Source organism: Pseudophryne corroboree, chromosome 6 (assembly GCF_028390025.1).
Source record: "Pseudophryne corroboree isolate aPseCor3 chromosome 6, aPseCor3.hap2, whole genome shotgun sequence".
Lineage (NCBI taxonomy): Eukaryota > Metazoa > Chordata > Amphibia > Anura > Myobatrachidae > Pseudophryne > Pseudophryne corroboree.
Genome location: NC_086449.1, coordinates 280753985 through 280776031, shown reverse-complemented (window position 1 = coordinate 280776031; position 22047 = coordinate 280753985). Strand labels below are relative to the sequence as shown.

Genomic DNA, 22047 nt, shown 5'->3' with positions numbered 1-22047 from the left:
CTTTCTCCCATGCTGGTCTGTAAGATTTCACCTCTCCTCTGGAAATCCTTCCCTTTGAGACATGACTTGTCTCCCAGCTTTAATCCCTTCTTAAAAACACACCTTTCTAAGAAAAGCCTATTAGCCGTTATCTTAAGTCCCCACTCACTCATGTTCCACACCCTTGTCTCCTTCCAAGTTCACCTCTTACCTTGAGTATAGTGGTTCCCAAACTCAAGCATCAGGCTTAAGTCCTATAGATAAATTAAAATGAATACGGTACTAATGACGTCACCTGTGCTTAAGAATGGGTACCCTTAGACAGGGCCATAACTAGGGTGGTGCGACCGGTGCCTGGCACATAACACATATGCCCTGTGGGCAAAACTGGACACATCCAACTGCTATCACTATCCTCAGCTCCCTAAACCACAGTCACCATGCAGGCCCGAAGAGTTCCTATGTTGCCAGCACACTATGGAGAAGTCTAATTATTGCTACCTCCAGGGCAGCATCATCTGTGTGTCCAACATCACCGCTCACACAAGAGCCTCAGCTCTGGCCCACACCAGCCGCATTTCCACCTCTAAAAGGTGTAAGCCCCACACAGCCCTGAGGTGAGCGACTGGCCACACTAACTGTAGAGACCACCGGAGGATACCAATACTGGAGATGCCCCAGCACTCCATATGAGGATGATCCCTTTGTGCTGGGCCTCTGGAACCTGGTCTGATTCCCCCTTCTTGCTACCTTCATCGGCAGTGAACAGTCACTGACCAACAAACATCTGCTACTATCTGGGGGTGAGGGAGTAGTGTCATGGATTGTTTGAAGAAGGGGGGCTCCAAATCATAACCTTCTTAGGGCCCCGTGAGGTCTAAATCCACCTCTGGGTGTAACGTGTATTAAGGGCTCTGCTGTGGGACGTAATGTTTATAAGCAGTTCTACTGTTGCGCATTCAGTGTAAGGGGCCCTGCTGTCTGGCATAATGTGAACAAGAGGCTCTGCTGGGATGGACCCATGTGCAAAATCACAGGTGTGACCCGGATTTGCGGTGTGAAAAGGGTAAATGTGACAAATGGCGGTAAAAATCTCTGGCTGATAGAGGAGTCTTATAAAGTTTGTTATAGTTGTTTGTCCTTTTTACTAGAGAAGTTTATGAGAAACACTAGAGAGCCTATTTATCAATTATTGCTTGAGGGAAATTCCCCCAAAACACCATTTTTTGGTGGGTACCAGCCAGTGGTGTAACTAGAAATTTTGCAACAAGCGCAACAAGACCCTTTCGGTCAGCATGGCCGACTGTCGGGATTCTAAGGGTCGAGATGTAGGGGGAGGTATTGTGACCGGAATGCCCCTGACACATTACACCACACACTACAATGCCCCTGACACATTATGCCTCACAGTAAGGCTTATAATTACTTTTAAATTACCTTCTTGTTGCCAGTGGTTTCATGCTCTGGGTTCCATGCTCGATGTCAGGGGTTTCATGCTCGTTGCCAGGGGTGTAATGCTCATTGCCAGGGGTTTCGTGCACTGGGTATCATGCTTGTTGCCAGGGGTGTAATGCTCATTGCCAGGGGATTCATGCTCTGGGTGTAATGCTCGTTGCCAGGGGTATAATGCTCATTGCCAGGGGTTTCATGCACTGGGTGTCATGCTCATTGCCAGGGGTTTCATGTTCTGGGTGTCATGCTCATTGCCAGGGGTTTCATGCGCTGGGTACCATGCTCATTGCCAGGGGTTTCATGCTCTGGGTGTAATGCTCATTGCCAGGGGTTTCATGCTCTGGGTGTCGGTTTCATGCGCTGGGTGTCATGGCCATTGCCAGGGGTGAATGTTTGTTGCCAGGTGTGTAATGCTCATTGCCAGGGGTGAAAGCTTGTTTTCAGCTGTGTAGTCAAGTGTGACCTCTAGCATCTGTCTCCTCCAAGGAGATGGACATTTTTGGAGGGACTTTAGAAGATTTACATGTGGATGGAAAGTCAGCATTGGAATCTTCTGCGACCCCCCTCCCCCCTAGCCTGGCACCTCCAAGTGCCAGCAGGAGCTGTAGTTATACCACTACAAAAGCACACACCCCCACATAGGTTATTTGGGGTCTGCTTTTTAGTTGAATTTCCCAAGCTACAGAATGCAATGTCACCATTCACAATGTCAATATTTTAAAAATGTCAAGTCAACGTTATGTCAGCATTAACATTGTGGGTGTCGACATATCATCTATCGACATTCAGAACATGTCGACATTATGGTGTTGGCCTTTTATCAAAGCTGCCAAGACACAGTGAAACACATTAAGATTCCAGCCTCTGGAACTTGTGCCCAGCCAGGATTTATTGTGGGACTACACTAGACACCTGCAGCCATTGAGAATTCCAGCAGAAGCCCCTGTGGACAAAGAGAATATCTATTCATACTGTAAATGCATGGGACCCCAGTGCCTGTTTTGGGCCATTGCTAAGTCAACAAACCCAAAGAAATCCACAGGACTGGTAAATATACCAAAAAGACCGGATGATTTTTTTAATCCTAAAAGGCTTTTCTCTATATATAAAATGTCCATTCCCTATACTGGCATAATACTGTGGCTCGAGCATACAATACAGTTTATTTTAACAGAGACTGGCAAACATGCCCTAATTTTAATATATATACATTTATGGAAATGTTTAACAAGTTGTAGTGTATCAATATTGTAATTGTATGGTATTTTTATAGCACCTGTCTGTGTTGATATTAGCGCTGTTACATTCTTATATAAGTTATAAGTGCAGTTGGCAACTACTGTATGACGGATCAGCTAGTGAAGAGAAAGATGTCATAGTACAGCAGCACATTAGTACAGCTTGAAATATGAGCCCCTAATTCCCAAATCCTGGTGTACTCTTCAGTGCAAGATAAAGTAAATTGAACTGCAATGAGGCCCTGATTCTGATTGGGAATAAGGAAGAAAGAACAAGTAACTGTGCACCTGGACAAACCAAGTTGTAGCACAAACGGTTCAAATACATATTGAACATTGGGCCTAATTCAGACCTGATCGTGCTGTGCATTTTCGCACAGCAGCCGATCAGGTCTGAACTGCGCATGCACTGGCGCCGCAGTGCGCTGGTGCATGCCAGGCAGCCGAGGGGCGTCTCAGCCCTGCAATCACCTCAGATTGACAGGCAGAGGAGGTCACTGGGCGGGAGGGGGTGGTCCGGCAGTGGTTGGCCGCCTTTTAGGGGGCGTGGCTTGGCCAACGCAGGTGTGCACAGACCACGCGAGGGGGGGGGCGTGACGGCTGCGTGACATTACACGCAGCCACTGCGACCCTCACAGCGATGAGTAGCTCCCTACCAGCGCACAGGAGCTGCGCTGGTAGGGAGCTACTCCTAAAGTACAAACTCATCGCCGCTGTGTGATGCTTTTGTACCTGTGCGGGGGACGGAGGTCGGGCCTGACATGCAGGGCAGATTAGCCCTGTGCTGGGCATCCCCCCGCATGTCTGTGTGACTGGAGATATGCTAAATTTAGCACATCTATGATCAGGTCTGAATTAGGCCCATAGTTTTTGCATACAGGGTAAATACTGGTTACTTTTGCATGTAGCTCCCAAATACTGGGCAGTTTTATTTTTTTTACACTGCAGTTTAGAATAGATTTTGGACATGCCTCGATGGGTTGGCCTTTCGGACGATCTGCCGACCTACGGTATCTAACAATTGGTAAGTGCATACACACTTAACAACCATCTGTCCATGTGTTGCGTCTGATGTCCCAACTAGGCGGGCATTTATATGTGCCCGCCAAGTCAGTCAGTGATGGTCCCTGTAACAAATCCCCATCGCCCATACACACAGCCAGATGCATCTATATATAGTGGAGAATTTCCCATTAGGCACGTGAGGCACATGCCTAGGGGTGACACTTGTTTGGGGGCAGCACTTGTAGTGGTACTGTCAGCCCAAAAAGTACCAGTAACTGCAAACTATTTCCACAGTACTGTACTAATCAAAGATAAAAAAAAAAAGGTCATAGTTAGTGACTTTTTTTAAATGATTCTATTAAATTGGCTATCATCAAATGAAGGCTTATAATCAATCAATAAAAATAAAATTAGGCAGATGGGGGGCGGCCCTTACTGTTGTGCCTAGAGACACCCTTATCGCTAAATCATCCTCTGCCTATATATCTGTAGATATATCTGACATTGGCTGTGCTGCAGGGCCAACATTATATCAGGGTTATACAACCGCCAGTGGGCTCATGATATATCGGCCATTCAATTAAAAATCTGCCCCATCCAGTGTTGAACTGGGGCATGAGGGGCCCACGAGGGAAATGCAGTGGTAGGGGTCCATGCTTAGTGGCTTGGCTAACCATTGGTGCATGGTCTGGGTCCCTTCATAGCTAAATATATGTAGTGAAAACTGCTAGTGCATGCATGATAATGTACCAGATCAATAACAGCAATGCACCGTAGAAAATACACCATAGAACTTTGCAGTATAATGTAACATATGCATAATGTATAATTCAAGTGCACAGTCTGGAACCTGATCCCTAGAGGAGGGGATGGGCCCACAGGTATTCCCAATTCAAAAGCAGGCCCAGAGATTACTGGAAAAGAAATGTGGTGAATGCAGCCCTGCGCTGTTATATAAGCAGCTAGTTTTAAATCAATGGAATTCACCCTCAAAAATTCCACAAGTGCAAATGTTTGTATGTAAAAAGAGATAAAAACTAGCGCTGTTACTGTTTTACAATAGAAACAATAAAAACGTTATATAAAATGTCTGACTGAGCTGTTATGCGAGCTGTTTTAACGGAATCTTCAGGACGATTCAACGTAATCAGAAAGACACTCACTTTCAAATTCAGTCTCGTATTCCCATAAAGGTATCTTTTATATTGATAGCAGAATAAAAGATGATTTTTTCCAAAAACAGCAGACAATAGGAATAATACTTACATTAAAATTCAGTCTCGAGTGCGCTGAAAGGTTTCTTTATTCATCTCCCACACGTTGTAGACAGGAGACCAGCAGACCAATGTAGTTAAAATCACACACAGATTTATTTCATGAGACTTAAACAAACATGGATTCTGCAACAAAAATCGTAAAGCCAGTAATCTTAAAGATATTTTGGTTAAAAGTGCTTTGCCTGTGGAAAAAATGCAAACCAGGATTTTATCCAAGGGGTTCCATCGTTGCGGCTTCTGCCTTATGTGCAGAAGCTGTAGTATGGAGAGGAAGGTTATAGAATATAAGTCCAACCAAACTAACATCTCCTATCCAATTAAAGACTTCATCACGTGTTGCAGTAAAAATGTTATCTATTTATTGGAGTGTGTCTGCGGCCTCCAATATATAGGGAGAACCGGGAGGATGTTGAAGGAGCGACTGTCAGAACATACCAGAAACATCAAAAAGGGTTATGAATTACATAGTGTGTCTGCACATTTTAAAGAGAAGCATATCTGTAACCTTAAGAGTCTTAAAAGTTTTATGGGTATTAAAATAGTAAAAGGTAATTGGAGATCACACGATACTGATAAATGTTTGGCCCAATTAGAAATGAAAACCATTCACCAGTTGAAAACTTTATCCCCTAATGGGTTAAATCTCGATTTTGAGGTGAAATGGTTTATCTGACTATTCCATATGTTTGTTAAGGTTAAAAGTATACTAATCTTTTGCTCTTTTTGGTTTTTTCCTTTTTTCCTTTTTCGGGTTCTGGCGAGTCCTACTTGTGATCATATAAGGACATTGGACTGACCGTTTAACATCAACAGATGACAAATAATGGATATCTTGGATGATCGTCTACTCCATAGCATTATGGCTGTGTATATTTACATGTACTTTAAAATACACCAATATGATATATGTGTAATGTACTTGTCCTCATGCCATCTCCTTAATATGTGAATGGTTTCTTACAGTCGGGAATTCAGTAAAAACCTTTTAATATTGGCATAATTTTGGTTCTATATTTTTCTCTACCTGTCCACCCGTTTACCTTACTGCCGTGGTGGCTGTACACATATCAAATCTTTATTCTTGTTCAGGCCACTTCGTTTTATCTAACTTGTATGTTGTCCACCTGCCTGGATAGTTATAATATATATTAGGCACCAAGCCATTGTTTTTCCTGACAGTAAGATACTAGAACATTTGTATTTTGTACCTATTGTGTATTACATGTAACCCTCTAAAGGTATTGTGATTGGTGCATTTAAAGTCACGTGACCGGCTGCGGCCGTGACCGCTCTGTTTTAGGATACAATGCACTGTTTATATGAATACGTTTCTCTCTGCAAATGGTATAATCCATGGCCAAATATCCTGCTGCATCTGATGTGCCGCCTCATATTTATTCAATAATTGGTTCCCTTGTTCTCTTAAAGGCGTAATATTACGGTTTAATACGATTACCACAGTAATGCTTCCATGTCTTTCAGTAAAAATTTAATTTTTTCTTTTAACATGACTAAGGAGTAATATTTTATATATCTTTAAGCTTTCAGTGAGTTGCCTTATAAGAAATAGATTACATCGGATGCGCAATACAGCCGGACTTTACATTTCTGTAACAATCGGCTTTCACAGTCAGGGAACGGCGGTATATAGATGTCGCACTGATATAAACTATTTTTATCCACTGTTGTAATACTGCAAGGATTTGTATAATTTCATATAGTGTTCATGCACTTTTTAAATGTATGTTATGTAAAGATCAGATTGCAATGGTTAATTTGTAATTAAATACATCTGTCATCGGATTGGAAGTCCATCGAGATTGGTCATGTGGGGTCATATGACTGAAGTCCATCTAGGATAAATTCAGGAACAGATAGATTTACACAGCACTTCTTGACAAAGGGGAGAGAATCCTTGAAACGCGTTGAAGTATCCATGCTGTGACAAACATCCATCTATTGTGGGACGTTCTTTTGTTGCAGAATCCATGTTTGTTTAAGTCTCATGAAATAAATCTATGTGTGATTTTAACTACATTGGTCTGCTGGTCTCCTGTCTACAACGTGTGGGAGATGAATAAAGAAACCTTTCAGCGCACTCGAGACTGAATTTTAATGTAAGTCTTATTCCTATTGTCTGCTGTTTTTGGAAAAAAATCATCTTTTATTCTGCTATCAATATAAAAGATACCTTTATGGGAATGCGAGACTGAATTTGAAAGTGAGTGTCTTTCTGATTACGTTGAATCGTCCTGAAGATTCCGTTGGAACAGCTCGCATAACAGCTCAGTCAGACGTTTTATATAACGTTTTTATTGTTTCTATTGTAAAACAGTAACAGCGCTAGTTTTTATCTCTTTTTACATCCAGAGATTACTGGATTCAAAACACGTTAATTAATGACCACAGTTCCCTTCATTCCCTCCATCTTTTGAGCGTGATGGAACATCTTCAGGTTCTGAAACTACAGTACTTAGGGGGTTATTCAGAGCTGTTAGCAAACCAAAAAATCACACGAATGGGCAAAACCATGCTGCAGTGCAGGTGGGGCAGATGTAACATGTGCAGAAAGAGTTAGATTTGGGTGGGGTGTGTTCAAACTGAAATCTAAATTGCAGTGCCAGTATTTACCCTGCACAGAAACAGCATAACCTACCCAAATCTAATTCTCTCTGCTCATGTTAACCCCCCCCCCCCTTGCAGTGCAACAGGGTTTTGCTCAAGTGCTAACTTTTTTGGTCTGCTAACAAACCTGAATAAGGCCCTTACTTTACACTTAAGTTGGTCTTTATGCCAGACATTATGAGGTCTGCAAATAGTTTCACTGCTTTCCAAGGTTTCTAGTTTCAACAGAAAGCAAAATTGTGTTTGTACTGCAGCCAGCTTACATTGAAGTGATTAATGATTCCATTTCAGTAATCTCATTAGACACTTGCTGGATCTTGCCAAAAAGAAACAAAATCTTCATTTATTAAACATATCCACCAAAATGTATAGTCATGAGGCCACTGAAAGCTGCACTTCCACAAAACATTATCTATGAAAACTGCTGAAATACTGAGACAGAAAAGACAGTAAACTTTTAGATGTTATTCTTTTATTTTATATGGAGACATAATACTTCACAGAGCTGCGCAATCAGAATATTATTCCATAAATTAGTATACAATTCTATTTCTCTACCACAAACAAACACACAAGAACACAGGTAATTTTTGCCAGATGACCCATGCAAACATAAGGTGAGTGTACAAACATCATTGTAGGTTTCAATGGAGGGGAGATGTATGAAGGGTCGTTAGGGGCAAAATCGGTAACTGTGCATGCTATATCTTAAAGATTGGAGTGCCAATAATGACGGACGCACATAGCGCCCCTGTCTTCTGATCTCTTCCCTGCATTATTACATGCAAGGAAGCGATCAGAATGAAGGGGGCACTATGTGCCCCCGTCATTATCGGTGCTCCATTCTTCAAGATAGTGCGCCGATGTGCAGGAAAATGTATGAATGGTCAGTGGCACTGACTGTTCTGACAACTGCAGCAATTAATTTCGACAGCTTCAGCTGTCGTTCCTGTACCACACAGCACTGTCCTGGCTGTCAGTTCTGACAGCAAAGGATGGTGCTTACAAAAGAACAATAATTTTTTTTCTTCTTCATTAAAACCGCTTTTGCCACTGGGAGAAGATGCGGATGCACAGAAGCTTCGCAAGCGCTGGTCACAAGCCGAAAGAAGGAGCGTGGAATTCACCAGGCTGGTAAGTTAACACTCTCCCTCTTCTGCAAAAGACTTCTTCTTACATGCGGGCGGTATCTGGACCTGCTTCCCTGTGATCCAAAGGTGAAGCAGGTCTGCACAAATAATGGCTAGAGCTAGTAATATAATGCTGCATATTGGCATCTGCTGCATAGGGACATCTATACTGCTAAACATATATATATATATATATATATATATTTATATATGTTCCCGTTTTATAAAAACAAAAAAATAATGTGTAACATTTATTTATATAGCACCAAAATACACAGCATAACAAGCACAATAATAAAGCAAGACTTGGGGATGCCAAACAGACAAAGATAAGACACCCTGACGCAATGCTATAGAAAATAGGGGTTTCAAACATGAGCCATTTAGCCAGATTTCAATATTAAAGACTGCTTAGTGGGGTTATGTGATGCGGTCATGTTATTTTGTGGATCAGTGAGTTGTTTGAGTATAGTAAATGAAATGAATAAATGTAAATATTGTGTGAACTATGTAGAGGGGGTAATTGGGTACAATAGAGCAAGGAGATTTAGGGGTCTATTTACTAAGCCTTGAATGGAGATAAAGTCGCTGGAGATAAAGTACCAGCCAATCGGCTCCTAACTACGGGTGGTCTTCAGTATGCCGACTGACGGGATCCCGGCGCACAGTATACCGGCGCCGGGATCCCGACAGCCGGCATACCGACACTTATTCTCCCTCGTGGGGGTCCACGGCCCCCCTGGAGGGAGAATAAAATAGCGTGCACCGTGCCCGTAGCGTGGTGAGAGCAGCAAGCCCGCAAGGGGCTCATTTGCGCTCGCCACACTGTCGGTAAGCCGGCGTTCGGGCTCCCGGCGCCGGTATGCTGGTCACCGGGAGCCCGACCGCCGGCATATCGTAGTGAACCCCCTAACTACTATGCCACAGGCTGTGTTTGAAAAATGACAGTTAGGAGCTGATTGGCTGGTACTTTATCTCCAGCGACTTTATCTCCACCCAAGGCTTAGTAACTAGACCCCATAGGAGGTGGTTCAGGAATTTAAGAAGCTTGCCTACTGTATATAGCGTAACTATGAGTGAATGCTTGAAAGGTTTGCCGGCTAAGGTAAAGTTTTGTTATGCAAGTGTCTTATACTTCTATAAAGTTAAACAGGGTCGTACTGCCCGTTTGGCACTTCTGGCAAATGCCAGAAGGGTCAATGGGCTGGTTCAGCCTCCTGGCACTCTGCCCAGCTGCCTGGCTCTCATATACAGGGGTTAGCCAAGCAGCTCTGCCTCGCAGTGCTCTGCTTGGCCACCCAGGAGGTGGCCAGGGATGGGGTGCCACCCCCATGAGCCATAAGCATGTCACCTTTTCAGACGTGTGTGTTCGGAGTGGTCGGTCACATGACAGGGCTGTTTAACAGCCCTAGTCCATCCCTGACTATACAGAATTAGATTTAGGATATGCTGGATTGTCTGCAGATCAAATCATTATATTACAAGTATAATGACTTTATACTTCTTCCAGGTCAGAAACACAGGAAAAAATATAAAGATTACAATTTTTTGAATCCATTATTCTTACTGAAATTTCTAAGCATGATAGAATTTATCTGTAGCAATCATTATTTAGTAGTCATTTTACAATATAATGTAGGGGCTTGTTAGCAAACCAAAAAAGCACACTAATGGGAAAAACCATATTGCACTGCAGGTCGGGCAGATGTAACATGTGCAGAGAGAACAATATTTGGGTGGGTTATATTGTTTCTGTGCAGGGTAAATAGTACTGGCTGCTTTATTTTTACACTACAATTTAGGATTTCAGTTTGAACACACCCCACCCAAATCTAACTCTCTCTGCACATGTTACATCTGCCCCATCTGCAATGCAGCATGGTTTTGACTATTTCTGTGCTTTTTAGTTTTCTTAAAAACCTGAATAAGTCCCATAGTGTTCTGTCTGGTTCAAATAACTTGAGAGTGTATTAAGTTATACATGGAACATTCAATAAGGGTCATTTCTACACATGCAAAAAGAGTTGAAACATTACTTTAAAGTCCAGCCTACTAATATTGTAGCACTACCTGGCACTCATTTATTAAAGTAGTTCTTCATGTTCTCCTAAAATATTACTTGTTCCAGCCTGAGTCATGTCTTAATCATAAGAGTGAGTCATGTGTTACTATTGCATGTTTATATATTTTTATTACACGCTGATTTGTGCTCGTATAAATGCATTTACTTGTGTCATATGTATGGATGGTGATAAAAAAACAATAAGTACATTTCTTGACATGTATTTTTATAAGCTTGTTGATCTGTATATTTCTATGTCAGATTGTATTGTTTACCACGTGTTTTTCAAAAATAAAGAATTAAAAAACAAAACAAAAAAAACAATCTATACAAAATATAGCATTACCGACACTAGTACAGGGTAAAGAACAAGTTCTTCAGCATATGATAATGTGACTTTATGTGCACACCTGAAAATCAGCCAATGTCCCATTATGTGTGCCCTGCTTACTTCTTCAATTTCATTTAAAAATGTCATGTCATACAAAGTGAAATCTAAGTTTTGGGTGCAGAATGTACAGTAGATCTGCCAATTTCCCGTAAGTAGATGAAAGATTCATGCTCACTTAAACTAGGCCATTTTGATGTGAAGGTAAATGAGCGTCCCATAAAAACTGGGTACATTTGAGTAGAACACACACACATAGACGCACACACACGCAAAATCACTGCAGGCTCTGGTCCATGCACACTGTCTGAGAGTGCTACCTAAATAATTATGTAAGTAGAGTGTGTTTCTTTTATATATATATATATATATATATATATATATACACACACACACACTGTATTTGATTTCCCTTTTTTTTCAGGAGGGGGGACCAAACTCCAACTTGCCTCCGAGCAACTGTGATGGACTTACGCCCCTGTCTACTATAGAAGGTGATTTACTGAACCAAAGAAACAAACAAAATTGGGCGTAGGCCGTGTCCTGTACCAAAAGGCCAAACCGTCTGTGAACCTTCCCAGTCCGGGTTACTGAGTTGTGATGCCAATGATCCTTCATAACATTGGAATATAACAGAAATATGTAAACAGAAATAAAGAAGTGTATAACTGTCCCTGTAAGATAAACACTATAATTGGTTGCTATGGCAACTTGTCCACTTTCTTGCTCTCAAATTCTTGATACATCACCAATAAATGAAACTTTCAAAACAGAGGAAACATTTCATCTTATGTACATGAATATAATAGGTTTAGGTTTATGCCATGATAGTGCATTAATAAGCTAGTTTATCTGTTAAATATTGGTAAATCTGTAGAAAGGAAACTGTTGTATAGTTAAACAATTACATATATTAAATGTACAAAGCATTTTGTATAATATATGAAAAATATACATTATATTTTAATAATAATATTTTTAAATAAACATAGATCAGACATGCAATGATATTCTATTATCAATAATTACAGCCATTAAATAGTAGTAGTTAAGTCAAGATTTAACACAGACCAACACTGCCACTAACTCTAGATTAATTACATTTCAGGATTCCAGACCTGGCAGGAATGTGCGTATTCCTGTGCTAGTGTTTAGGCTGAGCTGTGTGAAGCGGAATGAAAATCATCTCTAATGAGGGCTGGGATTCATCAGGCTGCAAGGCCAGATTGTTTTTGTTATGGATGTTCTCCAGAGACCGTCCTTGTAGGGTCTGCACCTTGTATCTCTTCAGGAGAGTCACAATAATTGCTTTCATCATCACCATGGCTATGTATTTTCCTGCACATGCCCGGGGGCCAAAACCAAATGGCTGAAAGTAGCGATGTGGAACCTGCAAATATTAGGGAAAGATATTTTCATAGATATAAGAGATATTTCACATTTGTGTAAGAAGCAGTAACTAACAACAATATAAGGGAGACATAGGCGTATCTGTAATGGGTGCACCCACATGCACACACACTGCCACCGTTTTTAATACTTACTTTTCCGGTGTCCAGCATCAGGCACTGCAGTCATTGCGAAAATCCCCGCCAAAATGGCCACTGGCATGCACTGTAGCCAAATTGGTCTCCGGAACATGTTGGGTGCAATGTTTCCGGAGACCTGCGCATGTGCAGTAGACTGCTGCCCAATGCCGGAGACTACTGCAACGTGCGGAGGAGGGTGCTCACCTGGAGGTGCACACAAGCCCTGTTGAAAAGCCCCTGGAGGGAGATATACTAATGGCCCGTACACACTGGCCAATATATCTGCCGTTCTTTTGAACGGCCGATATATCACGGGTCCGTCGGCCAGTGTGTACAGCCGATACGTCTGTGAACTCCGTCATTCACAGACGTATCGCGTCGGCCCCGCAGCACAGCCAACGGCCAATATATCTACCGATATATTTGCGCGTCGATGTGTGTGTACGGCGGTCGGCCGACCGCCCGTACACATGCTGCGGCGGCCGGCGGTGATTGACAGCTGAACTGGGAGGGCATGTGTAGTGTACACGCCTGCCCAGTTTATGACGTCAGTCCCCGACGGATCGGGCAGTGTGTATACACAGCACACTGCCCGATCCATCCATAGATATATCTGCCGATCAATTGATCTGCAAGATATATCTTTCCAGTGTGTACCCACCTTAAGCATTGAAAAATGATACATTTCATGGTGATAAAGTATCAACTAATCAGCTCCAGACTGCCATGTTACAGGCTGGGGGGGACTATTTACTAAGCCTTGGATGGGGATAAAGTGGATGGAGATAAAGTACCAGCCAATCGGCTAACTGTCATTTTTCAAACCCAGTTTGTGAGAGGGCAGTTAGGAGCTGATAGGCTGGTACTTTATCTCCGTCCACTTTATCTCCATCCAAGGCTTAGTAAATAGCCTGTAACATGGCAAGTTGGGAGCTGATTGGCTGATACTTTATCACCATGAAATGTATCACTTTTCAAAGCTAAGTTCACCTTATAGTAACTTTGCTGTAGCCATCTGATCTAACTTTTATACAGCTTTATTCCCATGACTACAGGCCTACTAGACAAAGAATACACTCTCCTTTCAGAGCCAGGGGTTAGTTACCGATTGCGGACACTTCATTTAAGGCGCATGAGGTCTTTAAAGCCAATTGATTTCTACTGACCATTTTGATATGGGATATGAAATGGATCCTAGGTTAGCCTCAGTGTATGTACAAATTGTAACAGGGAATTATCACAATGGCAAATCCAGGATTCTCATAGACACCTTTACTTTTTGTAAATGTTTTTTTTTTTGTTAAATACTACAACATATATGCACAAAAGACATATCATATACACCCTCATATAGTATACAGTGCATCCGGAAAGTATTCACAGCTCTTCACTTTTTCCACATTTTGTTATGTTACAGCCTTATTCCAAAATGGAATAAATTAATTTTTTTCCTCAAAATTCTGCACACAATACCCCATAATGACAATGTAAAAAAAGTTTTTTTGAGATTTTTGCTAATTTATTTAAAATAAAAAACTAAGAAATCACATGTACACAAGTATTCACAGCCTTTGCCATGAAGCTCAAAATTGAGCTCAGGTGCATCCTGTTCCCACTGATCATCCTTGAGATGTTCCTACAGCTTAACTGGAGTCCACCTGTGGTAAATTCAGTTGATTGGACATGATTTGGAAAGGCACACACCTGTCTATATAAGGTCCTACACTTGACAGTGCATGTCTGAGCACAAACCAAGCATGAAGTCAAAGGAATTGTCTGTAGACCTCAGAGACAGGATTGTCTCGAGGCACAAATCTGGGGAAGGGTACAGAAAAATATCTTCTGCTTTGAAGTTCCCAATGAGCGTAGTAGCTTCCATCATCCGTAAATGGAAGACGTTCGGAAACACCAGGACTTTTCCTAGAGCTGGCCGGCCGTCTAAACTGAGCGATCGGGGGAGAAGGGCCCTAGTCAGGGAGGAGATCAAGAACCCAATGGTCACTCTGTCAGAGCTACAGCATTCCTCTGTGATCAGAGGAGAACCTTCCAGAAGGACAATCATCTCTGCAGCAATCCAGCAATCAGGCCTGTATGGTAGAGTGGCCAGACGGAAGCCACTCCTTAGTAAAAAAAGCACATGACAGACCGCCTGGAGTTTGCCAAAATGCACCTGAAGGAGAAAGTGAAGCGCTGTGAATACTTTCCGGATGCACTGTATATTAATTTGTACTGACTTTTAATGGCTTATTAGACATTGATTATGTGGTACTACAAGCTTGGTAGGATTCTATTCCAGGCTCGTGTAATCTCCCCTAAATCCACCATCACATTACATAATAAGTGATAACATCACAAGGATAGTGGTTCTCATATGTGCGATCTTGCTCTATAATGTCTACTTATGGGATTAGACTGCAAACATAAACAGAGGTACGAAGAATTTTATATATTCTTGTCCCTCAAGAAAGATTACTGTATATATTCGAGTATAAGCCGACTTTTTCAGCACTTTTCTTTATGCTGAAAAAGCCCCCTAGGCTTATACTCGAGTCAGTGCCTGGGAAGGAGGGACACGGAGGGCACAGCGCGCGCCTCTCCTGTGTCCCTCCTGCATCTCCGGCGGCAGCGGTGGGTCTATTAAATGAAGTACCCGTTCGTGAGCTCTGATTGGCTCACGAACCGGCACTTCATTTAATAGACCCACCGCTGCCACCGGAGACGCAGGAGGGACACAGGAGAGGCGCGCGCTGTGCCCTCCGTGTCCCTCCTTCACAAAACAGCGGGGGAGCGGGGAGGGTAAGTTGTACCTGGCACTGGGGGAGCATATTTGGCACTTGGGGGGTGGGTCATATGTGGCACTGAGGGGGCATATCTGGCAGTATGAGGGCATATCTGGAACTGTGCGGGAATATCTGGCACTGTAAGGGCATATCTGGCACTGTGGGGGAATATCTGTCAATATGAGGGAATAGCTGGCACTGTGGGGGAATATCTGGCACTGTGGGGGAATATCTGGCAGTGTGAGGGCATATCTGGCACTATGGGGGCATATCTGGCAGTGTGAGGGCATATCTGGCACTATGGGGGCATATCTGGCAGTGTGAGGGCATATCTGGCACTTTTGGGGCATATCTGGCACTGTGGGGGCATATCTGGCACTATGAGGGCATATCTGGCACTGTGGGGGCATATTTGGCAGTATGAGGGCTGTGTACTGCTAGATCTGCATTTCCCACCCTAGGCTTATACTCGAGTCAATAAGTTTTCCCAGGTTTTTGTGGAAAAATTAGGTGCCTCGGCTTATATTCGGGTCGATTTATACTCTAGTATATATGGTACATTCTAAAATGTTATATACTAAGGGGTATATTTACTAAGGTGCTGGTTTATAGAAGTGGAGATGTTGCCCATAGCAACCAATCAGATCCTACTTATCATTTATCTAGCACCATCTAGAAGATAATAGTTAGACACTGATTGGTTGCTATGGGCAACATCTCCACTTCTATAAACCCGCACATCGGTAAATATACCCCTAGGATTGTTGTGATTAGTGTTTTATAGATAGATATATATATATATATATATATATATATATATTATTGTTTATTTTTATTTTTTCCTCTTACACACACCCCACTCCAACGTTTATTGCCTGTGTAAGAGTAATATAGGAGTACCACTGAGTTGTTTGTTGTGTTGGCCTTTCTTGAACGTTGCAATACTTTCAGACAACCTGAAGAGTGGTTATTCTTGTCTTTAGAGAGGAACTGAATTTTTGGACTTGCCAAAAATGTATTCTACCCCACTACTCATCACTCACTATTCAGACTGTAAATTCCCCATAATGGTGACACAAATATGTTATTTTTGTGCCTGTCCTGCTACATAATTAATGTTAAGAGTCCATTGTGTGATCTCCAATGGAAAGGTATTCCTGTCTCCACAACAAAACAACAAGCTAATAAAAAAAGTATTATCTAAACTATAATGATGATAAAATAGCTATATAAATACTGCAATAGTTATTAGTTAAATACAACATTTAGATATCAGGAAGAGCCCCATAAATCACATGTTAATACATTCAACAATATTAAGTAAGTTTTGAAAATAGGATTTTAATTACCTACCGGTAAATCCTTTTCTCTTAGTCCGTAGAGGATACTGGGCATCCATTTAGTACCATGGGGTATAGACGGGTCCACTAGGAGCCATGGGCACTTAAAGAATTTGATAGTGTGGGCTGGCTCCTCCCTCAATGCCCCTCCTACCAGACTCAGTTTAGGAAACTGTGCCCGAGGAGACGGACATACTTTGAGAGAAGGATATAAAAGGATAGTGGTGAGATTCCGAACCAGCACCCACAAACAAGAGGAAAGCCATGCTAACCAAACTTGGAACATGAACAGCAACGGCTGAACCAAACAACAATACAACAGTGCAGGACGATCGAAGCACTGGGCAGGTGCCCAGTATCCTCTACGGACTACGAGAAAAGGATTTACCGGTAGGTAATTAAAATCCTATTTTCTCTTACGTCCTAGAGGATACTGGGAATCCATTTAGTACCATGGGGAAGTTCCAAAGCTCCCAAACCGGGTGGGAGAGTGCTGAGGGCCCTGCAGAACTGATTGACCGAACTGAAGGGCCTCAGAGGCCAAGGTATCAAACTTGTAAAACTTTGCAAACATGTTCGAAGTTGACCAAGTAGCTGCTCGGCAGAGCTGCAAAGCCAAGACACCCCGGGCAGCTGCCCAAGAAGAACTCACCGACCTAGTAGAGTGGGCTTGAACAGATTTTGGAACCAGCAAGCCTGCCGTGGAATAAGCATGCTGGATAGTGAGCCTGATCCAGCGTGCAATAGACTGTTTTAAAGCAGGACACCCAATCTTATTGGGATTGTAAAGAACAAACAACAAGTCCGTTTTCCTGTGACGAGCCGTTCTTTTCACATACACCTTCAAAGCCTTCATAACATCCAAAGACTTTAAAGTAACAGAGGCGTCGGTCACAACCGGAACCACAATTGGTTGGTTGATGTGAAACGCTGACACCACCTCAGGAAGAAATTTCTGATGAGTCCTGAGTTCAGCTCTGTCTTCATGGAAGATTAAATAGGGACTCTTGTGAGACAACGCCCCCAGTTCCGACACACGTCTTGCAGAAGCCAAAGCCAACAGTATGACGGTCTTCCACGTAAGATATTTTATGTATATCTCCTGTAAAGGTTCAAACCAGTCCGATTGGGGGAACTGCAGCACCAAATTGAGATCCCATGGTGATGTGGGAGGCACAAAGGGAGGCTGGATGTGCAGAACCCCTTTTAAGAACGTCTGGACCTCAGGAAGAGATGCCAATTGCTTCTGAAAGAAAATGGACAAGGCCAAAATCTGGACTTTTATGGAGCCCAGACGTAGGCCCACATCCGACTGCAGAAAAAGCAGGAGACGTCCCAGATGAAATTCCACAGCAGAATATTTTCTGCTCTCACATCAAGAGACGTATTTCTTACAAATACGGTGGTAATGTTTGGACGTTACCCCCTTCCTGGCTTGGAACATAGTCGGGATGACCTTGTCAGGAATCCCTCTCCTGGCTAGAATCAGCCGTTCAACCTCCATGCCATCAAACAAAGCCGTGTCAAGTCTTGATAGACGAATGGCCCCTGTTGCAGGAGATCCTCGTGAAGAGGTAGAAGCCACGGATCTTCCAGGAGCATCTCCAGAAGGTCCGCGTACCAGGCCCGTCTTGGCCAATCCAGAGCAATAAGAATTGCTTGCACTTTTTCCCTTTCTATTCTTTTCAGAATTCTTGGGATCAGCGGAAGTGGAGGGAACACGTACAGCATCTGATAGACCCATGGAGTTGTTAGAGCGTCCACCGCAACTGCCTGTGGGCCTCTCGACCTGGAACAATACCGCTTGAGCTTCTTGTTGAGACGAGAGGCCATCATGTCGATTTGTGGACATCCCCATCGACGTGTCAAGCACCTGGTCATCTCCGGGTGATGGCCCCACTCCTCCGGGTGCAGGTCGTGTCTGCTGAGGAAGTCTGCTTCCCAGTTGTCTACTCCCAGAATGAAGACCGCCAACAACGCCACAGCGTGTTTTTCTGCCCAGAGGAGAATTCTTGATACCTTTGACATTGCTGCTCTGCTCTTCGTTCCTGCCTGTCGGTTTATGTACGTTACTGCCATCACATTGTCCGACTGAACCTGAATGGCCCGATCTTGAAGAAGATATTAGGCCTTCAGAAGGGCATTGTGTACAGCCCTGAGTTCCAGAATTTTGATTGGAAGGAAAACTTCCTGACTTGACCATCTTCCCTGAAACTGCACCACCTGGGTGACCGCTCCCCAACCTCTGAGGCTTGCGTCTGTGGTTAGCAGAATCCAATTTTGAATCTCGAACCTTCGGCCCTTGATTAGGTGAGAAGTCTGTAGCCACCACAGAAGGGAGATCCTGCCTTTGGCGACAGACAGATCCTATGGTGTATGTGAAGATGCGATCTGGACCATTTGTCCAACAGATACAGCTGGAAGGGCCTTGCATGAAACCTTCCATACTGAAGCGGCTCATAAGAGGCCACCATTTTCCCCAGAAGTCGAATGCATAGATGCACCGATATCCGGGTTGGTTTCAGGACATCCCGAACCATTGATTGGATTACGAATGCCTTTTCCAATGGAAGAAAAACTTTCTGTGACTCTGTGTCCAGTATCATTCCCAGAAATGGGAGCCACCGAGTTGGCTCTAAATGAGATTTCGGAAGATTTAGAATCCACCCATGATCCAGGAGTAGTCTGTTTGTGAGACCAATGCTGTCCAACAACCTTTCCCTGGACGGTGCCTTTATCAGAAGATCGTCCAGGTACAAAATAATGTTCACTCCCTGCTTGCAAAGGAGAAACCTCACCTATGCCATCACATTGGGGAACACCCTTGGTGCTGTGGAGAGACCAAATGGCAGGGCCTGGAACTGGTAGTGACAGTCCTGTAGTGCAAAGCACAGATAAGCTTGGTGAGGCGGCCAGATCAGAATGTAAAGGTACGCATCCTTGATATCCAGAGACACTAGGAATTCCCCCTCCTCCAGACCTGAGATCACCACTCTCAGAGACTCCATCTTCAATTTGAACACTCGTATGTATGGGTTCAACGATTTTAGATTCAAAATCGGTCTCACCGAACCATCCGGTTTCGGTACCACAAACAAGTTGGAATAGTACCCCTTGTTGCGCAGATGAGGTGGAACTGGAATAATGACCTGAGTCTGTACCAGTTTTTGAATGGCATCCTGTAAGGTTATACTTGCCTCTTGTGAAGCTGGTAAGCCTGATTTGAAGAATCTGTGAGGTGGGAGCTCCTGAAACTCTAATCTGTATCCCTGGGAAATAAGATCTATGACCCAGGGATCCTGGCATGATGTTGTCCAGATGTGACTGAAATTCTTTAGTTGGGCTCCCACCTGCCAGTCTTCCAGGCCACGCGGTCCACCGTCATGCAGGAGGCTTTGAGTAGCAGAACTGGAGCTCTGTTCCTGAGAACCGGCAGCTGCTGGTTTGCGTGGTTTACCTCTAGCGCCTCTGGTAGCAGTAGAAGATCCTCTGAATTTGCCCTTAAACTTGGCAGTCCGAAATGACTGTAGAGTAGGTCCTGATTAGGTCTTCCTGGTTGGGGGAGCTCCAGAAGGAAGATATGTGGACTTACCCACAATAGCTTTGGAGATCCATTTGTCCAGTTCATCTCCAAATAAGGCCTCTCCTGTGAAGGGTAGGCCTTCCACACCTTTCCTGGAGTCCACGTCCGCAGTCCACTGGCGTAATCACAAACCCCTGCGTGCTGACACTGCCATAGCAGTGGTGCATGCATTAAGCAAACCTACTTCTTTTATGGCTTCCACCATAAAGTTTGCAGAGTCCTGTATATGTTGCAGGAGTAACACAATGTCCCCCCTAGATAAGGAATCCAACCCTTCAATAAGCTTACCTGACCATTTAGCAATGGCTTTAGTAATCCACACACATGCTATAGTGGGTCTCTGAGCCACGCCAGCCGCTGTGTACAAGGATTTGAGTGTAGTCTCAATCTTACAATCAGCAGCGTCCTTCAGGGAGGTTCATCAACTATTGGTGGACTTTCCCATTTTTTGCTATCCTCAGAAGGAAAAGGAAAAGATGAGAGTAACCTTTTAGGGATTTGAAATTTCTTATCAGGATTTACCCACAGTTCTTCAAACAGGGTATTCAATTCCTTTGACACAGGAAAAGTGACACTGAGGACTTCTTTTTTACATTAAAATAAGATTCCTCACACTCCTCTGTCACCTTATCAGGAATTTGTAGCACATCTCTAATAGCCTCTATAAGAGTATAAGAGCCTGTATTCCCTGTGACAGAGCAGCATCCCCTCCTTCTGAATCCACCTCCCCCTCCTCCATGTCTGACCCCTCAGCGTCAGAGTCAGACTGCAGGATATGGGCCAGAGTTAGTTTTTGTGGACAAATGGCAAGGGACTGAGACGATTGTTTGGGGACTGAGTCTGTTCATAACCTCATCCACAGACTGTCTTAAGTATTGCATCTCTTTCTCATTGCGGGACAATTTATTAGAGATATTAGAAATCAATCCTTTGAGGGAATCCAGCCAAGCTGGTTCAGCCCCGCTAGCCTGAGAAGGTGCACTAACCTGAGTACATAGCAGTGAGCTCTCTGGAGAAGAGGCACACTCCGCTGTACATGAAACACACTCTTTGCCTGACATAATGTAAATGTGACTTCACGCTTTTTTTATACTGGCTGTTGAAATCTTTGTGCTTAAAATGGAGCAAAACCGTTTTAAGGCTGTGTTTGCCAGTTTGGGTACTGTGTACAGTGTACTGAAACGCAGTTGTGTATGGTGTCTGGAGACGCAATCCGCCCCGGTTAGAAGCCGTGCGTCTCTGTACCCTCATGCCGCCATAATGGCCGGCGACCCGCTAGCCAGGACGCCGGCTTAGTACTCACCACTCTTCTTTCTTCTGGCTCTGTTGGGGGTGGCGGCGTGGAGAGAGAATGTACGCTCACCGTGGTGGGGCTTGCGAATAGTTCCCTCAGGAGCTAGTGTCCTGTAATCAGGGAACGGGACCATTAACCCTTTGGGAGGTTGGCCCGTCCTGTCCCCCCCTAAGTCCCATGAAGCAGGCAGGCTGGTTCCAACCAGTCCTGCCTGAAAATAACAAACAGAAAAATAAATGCAGAAAACTCTTCAGGAGCTTCCATAAGCGTGACCGGCTCCTCCGGGCACATTTTCTAAACTGAGGCATAGAGGGAGGAGCCAGCCCACACTATAAAATTCTTAAAGTGCCCATGGCTCCTAGTGG

The 22047-nt window shown here is 43.6% G+C and overlaps 1 protein-coding gene across 1 annotated transcript in view; it reads right to left on the bottom strand.

Annotated features, from left to right (window-relative positions):
- Nucleotides 1–8031: 8031 nt before the first annotated feature.
- LOC134932050 (aromatase) overlaps nucleotides 8032–22047 on the bottom strand; it is a 103648-nt gene continuing 89632 nt past the window's right edge. The window contains exon 9 of the mRNA XM_063926080.1: nucleotides 8032–12546. Coding sequence (XP_063782150.1) covers nucleotides 12301–12546 — 246 coding nt within the window. The 3' untranslated portion in view covers nucleotides 8032–12300. The remainder of the gene's footprint in view (nucleotides 12547–22047) is intronic.